This window comes from Phocoena sinus, chromosome 5 (genome assembly GCF_008692025.1).
Source record: "Phocoena sinus isolate mPhoSin1 chromosome 5, mPhoSin1.pri, whole genome shotgun sequence".
NCBI lineage: Eukaryota > Metazoa > Chordata > Mammalia > Artiodactyla > Phocoenidae > Phocoena > Phocoena sinus.
Genome location: NC_045767.1, coordinates 71,710,465 through 71,724,695, shown reverse-complemented (window position 1 = coordinate 71,724,695; position 14,231 = coordinate 71,710,465). Strand labels below are relative to the sequence as shown.

At 36.6% G+C, this 14,231-nt stretch overlaps 1 protein-coding gene across 2 annotated transcripts in view; it reads right to left on the bottom strand.

Annotated features, from left to right (window-relative positions):
• Nucleotides 1–14,231, bottom strand: part of ATP10D (ATPase phospholipid transporting 10D (putative)) — a 125,697-nt gene that overhangs the window by 72,001 nt on the left and 39,465 nt on the right. For both annotated transcript variants that reach the window (XM_032632656.1, XM_032632657.1), the window contains exons 2-4: nucleotides 13,398–13,723; nucleotides 10,952–11,146; nucleotides 511–715 (exon numbers count right to left, since the gene is read on the bottom strand). In XM_032632656.1, coding sequence (XP_032488547.1) covers nucleotides 511–715; nucleotides 10,952–11,146; nucleotides 13,398–13,687 — 690 coding nt within the window. In that variant the 5' untranslated portion in view covers nucleotides 13,688–13,723. The remainder of the gene's footprint in view (nucleotides 1–510; nucleotides 716–10,951; nucleotides 11,147–13,397; nucleotides 13,724–14,231) is intronic.

The following is a 14,231-nucleotide window of genomic DNA, read 5'->3' as shown; positions in this document are numbered from 1 at the left end:
GTGTTAATATAACTTCAAAGGTCTTGTTTACCTCACCACAGCATGGTGAAGGGTCAGAGCTCTGTGGCATGAAAAGTTACAAATTTCTTAAAAGGCCTTGGTATATAAGTAATTACAGATTTTAGGAACAATGACCGATTGATATCTCCAGCTTCAATCAGACATAACATATAAAAATCTAAGTTTAAGAAAAATAAGTTAGAAGTTGATTGTTTCTATTGCAAAAGAATTTTCCAAATTGCAAAATTTGTTGGGTTTCTTAAATTCAATTCCCAGAAATATATGATTGTCAGACTGAAACGTCTGAACTCCGAAGTCATTAAATCCTATTATCTATAAAATATAGCACACCTCTACTGATATCTGGAACTGGATTAAGCTCTCTAGAATTCCATTTTGTAAAGGTAAAAATGAGTTTAAAAAGTCTCTTTATCTGTACATGTGAAAATGAGCTCAGACATCTTCTGAAAAGAAAACGTTTATGTCACCAATGGGGAACACATCATTTACCTGCTCTGTGTATCCCCGAACCACCTGCCTCTGTTTTAAATTGCTCTCTCCATCAAGACTGGAAGTCTCAATGTGACAGATTCCATCTGGATCAGTGGAAAAGAGTAAAACCATATCTGCAGGAATAACCTCGTTACAGGAAAGGCGAATAAAGTCCCCAACAGTAACATCTTTCCAGCATCTGTCGACATATTTTTTCTCTTTCCTAAAATAGAAAAAAAAAAAAAGTTTAAAAAGAATCTCAAGCCAAAAACACACAAAATAGTTTTTTTTTTAATTTTAGTATATAATTTAAAGTGTTAGGGTGAATTTTAATCTGTTAAATGCTAAAAGGGGAAGCCAGAGAATTGGTAAAACTTAAATTCCACAACTGGCTTCACCTGAAAATTTAGTTACTAAGCTGCCAAAACATCAATTCTCTTTTCCTGTGAGATTTTGAACCACTACACTATTTGGGTAGTTCTTGAATAAAATTAACATTGGATGGGTTTATTCATATATGAAGCAATTCCTGTGTGCTATCCTGTGGTCAGGAATCAAGGATCTAAAAGTACCCAAGACACATTATCTGCTCTCAAGAGAGCTTCCTATCTGGCCGATAGGATGGAGAAATTAAAGAAAACCCAAAAGAAATGAAATAAATACCCAGATACAACACTTTAAAATCATTATACCACCAGATTAACACCCCTAATTATCATTTAATTGAAATACTGGTTAAAGTAGTCCTGCGTTGGCTGCAGTTGATCCCTAGAAAGGAGAATGCCAAATTTTAACTCTTTTCAAAAGTGTAGTTTTCCCAATCTATATATTCAATTCTTTTTAAAGGAAAGGCACATGAACTGAAGTTGATTTGCCATAAATGCCCTGATTTACGTTAAAGTTTTTCCAAACTTCTCATGCCTTTTCATACCAATGGCATGAATTAAGTTCCACAAAGCACTGTCCTTAGAGAAGAATTAGGACATTTGAGGCATAGACTATTATATAACTAGTTAAGCAGCATTTCACACACAATACTGCCAACAAATGTTAGGAAGGTCTGTCTCATCCCCCATCACCTCCCAAATATCTGCAAAGAACTAGTATTTTGTCATAAAAATGCACTTATTTTATAAGTAAAGATTTATTTTCTATTACATTTTTGGAGCTCAGTATTCAAATTCATTGTTGAAGAAGCCTGGGAGATAGTTATATTCTAAGCTATATGACCTATATATTAAAAATGAATGCATCATATTAAATAGAAATGCTACCTTAAGCCAATACTTGTATAACTTCTGCTATACAGAATTACATTGGTTATTTCAAGAAATACTTAGCTCAAAGGGCTACCTAAAAAGAACATTTTCAGGACATATTCTCCCAAAATATCTTATGCACCAGGTTGAATCCAACTAAAAGAATTCCTTATTTACCTAAAGAGTTTGTTAGTTTATCAAGAAAGGTAAATCAATGGTTTGTTTTAACAATTTTTTTCTAGTATACACCAGTTTACTCTTCCATGGTGGGAAGTAACAGAGAGAAGACAAAAAAGGTAGGCAGGAGTCATATATATATATATATATATATTTTTTTTTTAACATCTTTATTGGAGTATAATTGCTTTACAATGGTGTGTTAGTTTCTGCTTTATAACAAAGTGAATCAGCTATATATATACATACATATATATATATATATATATATATCTCCCCACATCTCCTCCCTCTTGCGTCTGCCTCCCACCCCCCTCCCTATCCCACCCCTCTAGGTGGTCACAAAGCACCGAGCTGGTCCCCCGGTGCTATGCAGCAGCTTCCCACTAGCTATTTTACATTTGGTAGTGCATATATGTCCATGCCACTCTCTCACTTCGTCCCAGCTTACCCTTCCCCCTCCCTGTGTCCTCAAGTCTATTCTCTGTGTCTTCATTCCTGTCCTGCCCCTAGGTTCTTCGTAACATTTTTTTTTTAGATTCCATATATATGTGTTAGCATACGGTATTTGTTTTTCTCTTTCTGACTTACTTCACTCTTTATGACAGATTCTAGGTCCATCCACCTCACTACAAATAACTCAATTGCGTTCCTTTTTATGGCTGAGTAATAGTCCATTGTATATATGTGCCACATCTACTTAATCCATTCATCTGTCAATGGACACTTAGGTTGCTTCCATGTCCTGGCTATTGTAAATAGAGCTGCAATGAACATTGTGGTACGTGGCTCTTTTTGAATTATGGTTTTCTCAGGGTATATGCCAAGTAGTGGGATTGCTGGGTTGTATGGTAGTTCTATTTGTAGTTTTTTAAGGAACCCAGGAGTCATATTTTGAAGGTTCAGTCTTACTGCCATTCCTAGGAGTAGGGATTTCATTCCATAGAAAATGGATATGATTCTATTTCTACCTGCTAACTCCTGCTACAGAGTAACAGATGAATTGTTGGGTGGCAGGCTGGTTAGAAATAGGAATGGCAAGGAACCAATGGAAAGTTATTGAAATAATTCAGGAGAGGGATAAAGATGGTTAGAATTAAGGCAGCAAAAAGGATGGATGAAAGCAGATTAAGTCAAGACATATTTGGTTACTAGAGACAAGTATTCTGACTTATTACATGCCAAGTTATCAAGGGTGACACTATGGTATCTAACTTGTATGGTGAGTGGGGCCTTTCACCATGTCCCAGATTTTAGAAGCAACTGATTGCATCATGGTAAAGATAATAAAGTTGGTTTGGAAAGTTTTTATTTGAAGTGAGATATAAAATTGAAGAGGTCCAGCATTTTGATGGTTTTGATCAGAAGTTCATGAGTAGAAATATAAACTTGCAAGTCTTAGGTACATAAAGGGCAGCTGACACAAGGTAACGACCCAAGAGGAAATGTCGGAGAAATGAAAAAAGAAGGAAATTTCAAAAAGGGAGCCATCATAGTAACAAAAGCCACAAAGGGGTCATGCCTGTGATATGTGGTTATTAGAATGTGTGCTATCAAATTGATAGTATGAAACTGTTGATGCGGAGAGTGAAGACGAAAGTGAGACCGCCAGTGAATTAAAGCATAATTGGAAGTTGAAGAAGTAGAATATTTCATGAAGTTTAGCCCTGAAAGGAATAAAGGGTGAAAGCAGCCACTGCAAGGGAAGGTAAGGCAAAGCACAGTAAGGATGAAAGAACTGGGCATGCACGTAGCATGCAGGGAAGAAGCCCATGGAGAAGACAAGGTAGAAGAGAGGACAGCGTTGGAGGGTGTTCTTTGAGGCTATGGAGAAGTAACAAGGAATGGAATTAAGAATGCAGATGAAAGAATTACTATTACAAGGCAGGGAATCACCTTTTCATGTAAAGTCAGAAGAAAGTAGGTGAAGACGTAGATGATGTAAGAAAGAACTGAAGTACCTAATTCATGCTTAATGACCTCTACTTTTTCTCTGAAGAAAGCTATAAGAAAATTTGCTGAGAATTTGTAAAAGTAGGGAGAGAAGACAGATTTGATATTAGGGTTAAGGATTTTATTTTTCTTTCAAACAGAAGAAATAGAATTCCTCTAAGGGACAAGTTTATTTACTCTACATTGGAACAAAATTCAAATGAGGTCAATTTTACAATTAAATTAACTTTTCCCCATTTGGAGTCCATACTAGGATATTTATAAAGTAGCTAATTTTCCCAGTAGGTAGCTAGTTCAGGTCAATTAAACACATGCTGACCTTAATTTATGTGAGTTACCATGTCAGGTGCTAAAAATACAAAAGTGATTAAGATATGGTGATCTCCCTATGGAAGTTATGGTCAAAATTTGAAAAAGTGACACAAACAGCAATTTTATAAGAGGTATGCACAGGTTATTATGGGAGCAAACAGTTGGGACATTTAGCTCTGGAGGAGGTGAGCCTTGCAGGATGATCTAGAGTGAGTCAGGTGAAGAAAGGTGGGACAGTGTATCAGTCAGAGTGAGAGTGGAGGCACAATGCCATAGGGCATGGGAGAAGAGCAGGATGTTTGAAACTACAAGCTAAGTGACAAATGCTCATTGCCAATTTTAACTAGCTTTGAGAATTTTTAATTGTGGTAGACTCAACATGAGGTTATATTTCCTTCTCGGATATAGAATTAAAAGTAGTAAAAGAACTTTCTCCTTCTCCCACAGCCTAAATGTACAACTAGAATTTCTTGTATCTACTTGGTTACTTGTGCTTCTGCAATTACTCTCACTGGTCAGGATATAGCACTTATAATCCATTCTTCAGGCAAACTTCTAGACCCATTTTGCTTAAGAATTCAATGTCACACAGCTTTTATGTCAATACACAATCACTGGGGAAAGTTGGGAAGAATACACTGGACTATTAATAGTGATTCCACTGGGGTGGAGGTTGGAAGGAGAGAGGTGGAAAGACAGAAAACGTGGACTTCCACTTCCTACTTTAACCAATTGAAAGAGAGGAAGAGTGGGATTATGAATGAGTTTTTCTTTTTGATGTTCTTTAGTATTTTTCCAATAAAACACTAAAAACAGTTTATAAAATGCAAATACTGAATAATCATTGGACACAAGATCAGCTAAGATTTACTGGATGCTTTATATTCATCAATTCATTTAATTTTTATAACAGTGTTATGTGGGTGGTACGATGAATGCACTATGCCCCACTCCCCCACCTCTTAGAAACGAGAAAAACTGACTTTGACAGGTTAAGTCACTAGCTCCAGGTCACACAGTTCCTAGTATTCCTGGGATTTGAAACAAGGCAGGTAGCTCCAGAGTCCATCTCTCAAATACTAGACTTTACTCCCAGCTATAGTAACTTACCAATGACCACCAAACAAAACATGGTTTAATTGTGTATCAGAAAGTGAATTTCAAGAACCACTGCTTTGGAAAATGTCACACATCGATAAGGTTAATATCTTAGAAGGCCACTGATATTTAGTCTCATTTCAAGAATCATAAAATTCTATGAATTTATGAGATAATTCTAAAATATTAACATTAGCTAGTATTTTTAAACTCCTAACACCAACAATATGGTGATTTTTAAAGATCAGAAAACAGTATAAGTTTCTGGAGGGCAGGCATTTTATCTGTTTTTTGTTTAAACCTCTAAATCTCTCAGTGCCTACAACACAGTAAGCACTTAAATTTGCTGGATGATTAATAGTTTTATTTTCAGCACACTTCTATTATCCTTGAAGCAAACCTTAAAACCTTACAAATGGTTGCCATTTTAAAGGCAGGTTTTGGATAATAGTTCATTCTAATGTAATTGCGGTGTAATAGGGTTTAAATGTTTAATTTCTATTCTAGCATTTGTTACTTCCCTATGATACTTTCCCAAAGAAAATTAAGCACCTTGTGAAAGACCACGTATTATTACAAATAAGAACCAAATTATCTGCATAGAAATGTTAGTATGCTTCTTCCGGACGCTTGCAAGATTTAAAAGCTGCATACTTTCAACTTAATTTTACTGAGAATTAATTTGTCCTCTAAAGTAATTTCTTTGTATTTAATAGGAATTTAAGTTAGTACATTAACTTAAATCAACAAGACATGGTCTTAGAGCCCACGTTTATTTCTTTATATCCTTATAATTTGTTCCAAGAACAAGGGATGACAGGTTAGAATGTAAGCATTATTTCTTCTACACCAAACAAAAGCAAATTACATAGAATATAATAAAAAGACATAAAGAGCTACCCAATTCTATTATGAAATGCAATCATAAAGTGATATCTTGGACTAGACCTTAAACAACTGAAAAGAATGTTGCATCTCATCTTTACGTTTATATGCAAATCATCTAAAACAGATCCAAACTATGTCTAAAGGGACCTGTGAGAAAAAAATTATACCAGGTTTCCCATTAGGGAATTTTAGAATTAATAAAATCATACAATGTTTGAACAAGTTCTCAAATATTAATTAAATGACTTGATCATGTGACAAACTCTAGCTTACAGTCATTATTAACTTACAATAATCATAATAGCTAACCTTTACTTAGCACTTGAAAGGGTTAGGTACTATGCTTACTGTTTTATACTATTTTATTCATAATGAAGGGAACTGGAGTTTATAATAATATAACTGGAGTTACATAATTTGCCCAAGGCTACACAGCTACTAAGTGAAGGAATCAGGATTAGAACTTTTTAGAATAAGCTAAAAAAGCAAACACACAGCAACAACTCTAAACTAGCACTAAAAATCAGCAATTATTTATGTACAAGAATTTGTATTTAAAAATACATATAAGTATTCTTTCCATTTGCTAACTTTGGCATTAGCTGAGCAATCTTAAAATTGGTCAAAATATGGATTTTGTTCATCGTATAATCACTGTAAAATCCTATTTCCTACAGCTATTTTTTGAAGGCAGAGACTATATGAACATTTCACCTCTCTATCCCTGGCACATAATAAGCATTTAAATGTCATCAAATGATTCACAGCACTGTTTCAGTAAAGTGCTCTATGACTTTAAAATAAAAACCATGAACTATTTTTTCATTTTTTCTATACATCAATTTTTCTGGTTCCCTTTAGATTAGACATGAGTATAAGAAAAAAAAAAAGAACTAATTTTTCCTTATTTAAGTACAGTTCACATCATCTTACAAAAGAGAAAAAAGTTACTTTGTAATTTCTATAATAGGCCTTTAAAATCAATTTGGGGAAAGCCACTGAAGAATTCTAATAATGGGGCTTCCCTGGTGGCACAGTGGTTGAGAGTCCACCTGCCGATGCAGGGGATACGGGTTCGTGCCCCGGTCCGGGAGGATCCCACATGCCACGGAGCGGCTGGGCCCGTGAGCCATGGCCGCTAAGCCTGCGTGTCGGGAGCCTGTGCTCCGCAACGGGAGAGGCCACAACAGTGAGAGGCTCACGTACCGCCAAAAAAAAAAAAAAGAATTCTAATAATGAACAAAATTCAGAATCCTACAGGTTTTGGCTTAAATATCACTTCTTCAGAGGAGTCTTCCCTAACCATTGGCTCATGTAACACTGAAGACAAATGTCCACCATCAGGACAAGGCTTTGAATTACTGTCCTCCCAAAACAACAACAAGATTATGTCATCTGGCTGAACTCTTGGTCAGTCAAGTGAACTTAAATTTGTTCAGAATATACTTCTGTTTATTATAAAACTAAACTTCTAAACTTAGATATCATTTATTCTGACTTGGAAACTAGAATAGAACAGAATCTCTAGTCAGACAAATTTAGAATTAGTGTCTTATGAAAGTTGAGTCTGTATCAGAGCACTGAAATCAACCCAAGAAATATGCCAAATGCTCTGAGATCTCAGAATAGTGACAGCATCTGTCCAATGGAGCCTCTGAAGTCTTTCCAAAGGCTGAAACAGGTGCCTACCTTTGGGCTCAAAGCTCAGTCTTTTAGCTCTTCACATTTTCTCCCTTGAGGATTCACGTCAAACTCCTAACTCGTAAAGGGACTGAAGACTTTGAAATTTCTCTCTGTAGCTTTTCGTGCCCTATTTGCCCACTGGGCATTTCCACTTAGATGCCTGTCTTACTATCATTTACAGTTCACTCTACCTGAGATGAATTTAATGCTCCCTGTTTCTATCAGTGGTACTTTTATCCTCCAAAGCAGAAAAAAAAAAATCACAAAAGTTCAACAAATTCCACTGGGTTCTTCTTCACAGTATCTCTTCTATGAATCCCCTCCTGTACTTAGCATCTACTCCCAACAGTACCCTGGATTGATTAGTAGAGGCAGATCTATACAGAAGCCATTCCCATGACCTGAGAGGACCAATCCTCCTAAAGCACAACCTTTACCATGTTACTTCTTAACTCAAAAGATGCATTCTCTACCACTAAAGGAAAATATCTGTGATGGTTAATTTTATGAGTCAATTTCACTGGGCCACAGGATGCCCAGGTATTTGGTTCAACATTATGTCTAGGTGTGTCTGTGAGTGTTTCTGGAAGAGATCAGCGTTTGAATTGGTGAACTGAATAAAGCAGATGGCCCTCCCCAGTGTGCGTGGGCATCATCCAATCCGTTGAGGGCCTGAATAGAACAAAAAGGTGAAGGAAGGTTGAATTCACTCTCCGCCTGCCTGACTGAGCTGGGACACTGATCCGCCCTTGACACTCCTGATTCTCAGGCCTTCAGTCTCAGACTGGAATCTACACCATCGCTCTCTGGCCTTCAAACTGCACTGTTGGCCTTCCTGGGACGCCAGCGTGCAGATGGAAGATAGTGGGACTCTTAGCCTCCACAATCCCATGAGCCAATTCCTTAAAATAAATCTTATTCCTATTGATTCTGTTTCTCTGGAGAACTCCTTTACTCAATGTCTAAACACTATCCTGGTCATTGGAGTGTCTCCAACAGTAGGCTTCAAATTCCCTCTCTAACTTTTAATTTCTGATTACTGCCCCTTTACTTGGTTACTCCCCTCAGGCCAAGTTAACACACTCACCATGCTCAGAATATTCCATAAGCTTTCCAAACTCTGAAATGAAAACAAGTAACACCAAACCCTTACTTGTAAAGCAGTTAACATATTCAGAATTTCACAAATCTATTCCTAATGATGACTTTTTAAGAAGTAGATACATTTCTCATGAAAGGGAACTCCAGAGAATTAACATTATAAACGCTGTAATTTATTTTCACAAAAGACACCCAAATAAGGACTTAAATATATTCCTTCTTGAAAAGGGAACCCTCCTACGCTGTGGGTGGGAATGTAAATTGGTGCAGCCACTATGGAAAACAGTATGGAGGTTCCTTAAAAAACTAAAGATAGAGCTACCATATGATCCAGCAATCCTACTCCTAGGTGTATATCCAGAAAAAAATAATAATTTGAAAAGATACACGCAACCCGATGTTCATAGCAGCACTATTTACAATAGTCAAGACATGGAAGCAACCTTAAGTGTCCATCGACAGATGAATGGATAAAGAAGGTAAAGTACACACACACACACACACACACACACACAGGAATACTATTCAGTCATAAAAAAAGAATGAAATAATGCCATTTACAGCAACATGGATGCAACTAGAAATCATACTAAGCGAAGTAAGTCAGAAAGAGACAAATACTATATGATATCACTTATGTGTGGAATCTAAAATATTACACAAATGAACTTATCTAGCAAACAGACTCACAGACACAGAGAACAAACTTGTGGTTGCCAAGGGGGAGGGCAGTGGGGGAGGATGGATTGGGAGTTTGAGATAAGCAGATGCAAACTATTATATATAGAATGGATAGACAATAAGGTCCTACTGTATAGCACAGGGAACTATATTCAGTATCCTGTAATAAATCATCATGGAAAAGAATATAAAAAAGAATGTATATACATATAACTGAATCACTTTGCTGCACAGCAGAAATTAACGTTGTAAATCAACTATACTTCAGTAAAATAAATTTTAAAATATAATCCTCCTCTTTGATCTAGTAATTCCATTTCTAATTATAATGCTGAAATAATCATAGATCTTCAACACTTTTGTATAAGAATACTCACTGAAACATACATTCTCAGAATTATATAAATATGGGAAATGTTAAATTACCTTAGAGTCGTATTATAGACAATGCAGCTATTAAAAGTACTTTCTTGAAGGTTAAAGACATTGGAAATATTTATGGTGTAATATTAGGCTAAAAGAATTAGAATAAAATATATGTAGCAGAATCCCAATTTTGTAAACCGTCCCCCATGGGTTTACCCCTACCACAATATGCACGTGACTTGAAGGAATACATCCCAGCGTGATAAATAACTGTCTCCGGACACTAGCATTTTAGCATTCATAAATGTAGTCATTCATAAACAGCAGAGTTCAAAACTCACCTTAATGGACTTTATTCTTGGCTTTCTATTTCATAAATACTGGAAATACAAGTCTCCAACAGAGCAAATGTGCTTCTGAAAAGACCTCCTATTACGAATAGGAGGTTGTTGTTGCTGCAGCAGGAAGGGTTTTATAGGCTGCTGGCTTTGTGCACAAAAAAGAACACACTTCTCCATTTCTCACAATTCCTTTCCTCTACAGGAAGCTCATCTTCTCTTTTTTCATATCCCATGTTGTTTTTCCATATTCGTTCATGTTTTTCATATCCCATCCTCTCTTAATCCCAAATTGTAACATCTAGGATTAAAAACTAACTGCTTGCTTTCCTTCTTATGGTTTGAAGTTTAATCCTGTCAGTTCCACTTATGCCTAAATTATAGAAGCTCTTGCTTTATCAACTCCCAGGGTGACAATGGCTTACACATTATTGTTTTCCTATGATGCCGGAATTTAATTCCCTGTGGGACTTGAATAAATATTTGTTGAAAACACGCCCCCCCCCCAAGTGTCCTAGTCACACCTAAGGGGGAAAAAGTAACATTCTGCATGTTTCTAAATGATGCCTGTGTATTCCCCAGCACAGCTCCTGTTACACTTACCTACTGTAAACTTTAGTTACTAAGTTGTTGATCTGTTTGTCAAGTTTGTATTTTCGGTAATCTTCCAAGCCATCTTTAATTGCAATAATTGTAAGGACAGCCACCAGAGGCAGCATCGTAATTTCCTTTTGAAAGGCTTCTACCAAAGGCACCCAGTTCAGGACAGCTAGAAACAGGAAATATAAATTGGCGACTCTGCAACCCAAACACACACAAGGAGGTATTAACATATCATGTAAAAGCCTGCAGCAAAAGAGGTGAAAGACCTGACTGTGTTTCCCTACAAGTTTCTATCGGCTGATTTTGGATGCTACAAAACAGAGAGAACTAGCAAAATCTAACAAATCTGAATGAACAATTTATTACCCCCCCAGACATCTGGCTTGAGCATACTTTAATAAGTGTGAGATATTTATTACATATATTATAGTAAGTATTGCAATGTGACAGTCTTGAGTTGTATAACACATAAATATAAAGCACAGTAGGAAGTACTATTTTCTTTTCAAAAGTTCCAAAAACTTAAGAGGAAATTCAGAGTTAATGTGTTGTAAAAACAAAAAACAAAACAACAACAAAAACCAACTCTCTAACTTTCAGAAGTTGATTTGATTGTCCAAACATAAGATTCAAACAAGGCTCAAAATACTGGGTCAGCCAAAAAGTTCCATAACATCTTGTGGGAAAACCCCAACAAACTTTTCTGGCCAGCCCAATAATTAGAAAAGCCCGAGGGTTTGCTTTTCGCTAAGATCAATGTTTCCTTTTCTGCTTTTATGCTACTCAGAACCGATTTTTTAAGGAGCTTCCTCTATTCCTCTATTTTACATATTCAAATATTTCCCCACTGGACCCTAAGGCAAATTCAGGCGGCCTCTTTCCTTAAAAGAAAGAAACAAAATCTCAATCTTGCATGGTTCCTTGAATTTTTGTTACATACTTTTCCCATAACCAAACTTCTCAGAATAATCTACACATACCCCTCCTTCCTCACCTCTAATTCCTTTTACCCTGAAATTTTTTTCTTAGCCCTTTTTGCTATTTCTGTGGCTTCAATGATTTCCATGTGAACTACATCCAAATCTATAGGGCTAGGCCCTGAACTCTGTTCAAATTCCAGGTTCTAATTCCATCAAGGACACTAGATTGCAAGCTCCCATAGACAGAAATACCCACAGCAGTTAAAGCCATTAATTCAATAAATTCACATCTGTACTTTAACCATATCCACTGTTCCATGAATGTACATGGAATGTATATAAAATGAAAAATGAGAATGAATGTATGTGAAATGAATAATAAATGCTGAGAATCTCTATAGTGATATTAGCATCTCAAACTCATCATCTACAAAAACAAAATAATCTTCTAGCTGAGCTTCTTTTTACTCCTGTCATTCCTTTTTCTGTTAAACCTCCTGGTCATCACATCTCAACTTGTTCACATCATCTTTTGACTCCTTTCACTTAATTCCCTACATCTAATCCATAGTATCTGTAATAGATTATCCTCCTTTTTATCCCCACATTGTTCTAAGTTCAGGTCTCCATTACAACTCTCCGGGATATATGCAGCATTTTCCTAGATGTTTTCTCCTGCCTTCAATTTGCCTCTAATTGCATTAGTCACAGAGGACTACTTCCCAGGCCTCCAGCAAATCTATGCTACAGCCATTCTGCTTTTACTCATATTCCTTCCTCCATCTGAAATGTGCTTTGCAGACACCTCTGCCTTGAACATCTTAACCTTCATAATTAAGTTCACATGCCACTTCCCTTCTATTGCTCTGGCTAGTAGTATTATTTCTTTTTGAGGTTTCCATCCTAGTTGGTAGCACCTTATAACACTCATCCCATCCACTATGCCTTTTCATTGTATAAACATCTTGTTTCCCTTCCTAAATATAAAACTCTGTAAGGAAAGAAGCACCATTTAGCCTTGCATTCCCTTTAATACCTAACCTGATCGGAGAGCTTCCATAAATACATATTACTCTGAATTACGTCTTTGTTTCACCTAACCTTACAGCTTACATCTGAATTTGCTTCAGAGCTCTATTTTCTCCTATTATCAAGAAGAAAAAGCTAGAATTAAAATACACCACGGTTTAATGGAAAAAACACCAAAGCAAGAGTAAGACTCAAGGCTATAGTCCCTCGTCTGCTTTCGGCGTCACACTGGCTAAACCACTGTGCCAAACTTAAGTTTCCTAATCTGTAATATGAAGGTAACAATATTGTCTCTTGTCATGAGAAAGCATCTTATTAACTATAAAGTGTTATGTGAATGTAAGAGGTCATCGTTCCACAACAGACTACCAGAATTGTCAAAGATAACGTCACAAGCCTTAGGCTTAGGTAACAATGTTATGAAAATGAAAAATCTTATATATCAATTAGAATGACCAAGAACATTCTAAGATTATTTTCCCAAAAAATAAAAGTACCTGTGAAATTGTTCAAATAAATTTCTTGGCACAAAATTCAAAAGCGTGTACTTCGTTGTCCGTATTCTGTTATTCACGTAGGTTCCAGAAAACTTTTCGTACTCGTCCTTGAAGGGCTGGAGGTGGGGAACAACAACCCGGTGCTTTCCTGCCAGTCTGGGGGTCTGGGAGGACTTGCCCCTGAAGGCAAGGAAAGAGGAATAGCTGTATGGCCTCTCATGATCGTCCCTGTTTTCACTGCCAGTCGGCCGCTGCCAGTGATATCTGGCCCATTGAAGAGGCTCAGTCATGTCCAAATGCGGTGAGATCCAGGTTGTGTAGGTAATCTGGCAAAACAAAGAAAAACCCACTAAAATACTTCTCATAAGCTTCTGGAAAGTCTTAAAGAATAGTAATAATAGTAAAATTAAATTTTTTTCTATATTAAATAAACGAATGACTCAATGGCTCAAGGTATCAACGTGAGAGTAAAGCGAGTCACTGGAACTCCGTTTTAACCAGATCTTTATGAAATAGAGCATACACCTTCTGCCTCATGGGCTGATCACCTAAGCAACAAGAGACAGCCCCTAAAAGGCTACTCCACAACTTGAGGCAAATAATTTGGGCTTACTACGTACAAGTCTCTTAACTTATCATCAGTTTTCTCATCCATGAAATGGGACTGCCACATGTCAAGAAATTGTTGTGAGGATTAAGGGAATAACATGTAAATCACCTAGCATAAACCCTGATATAGAGTAAGCAGTCAGTAAAACCCATTCTGTGCAGATAACAAAAATGGCCACAAATGCTTTCCATCCCTGTATGCACATCCTTTCACCCATCAAGTAG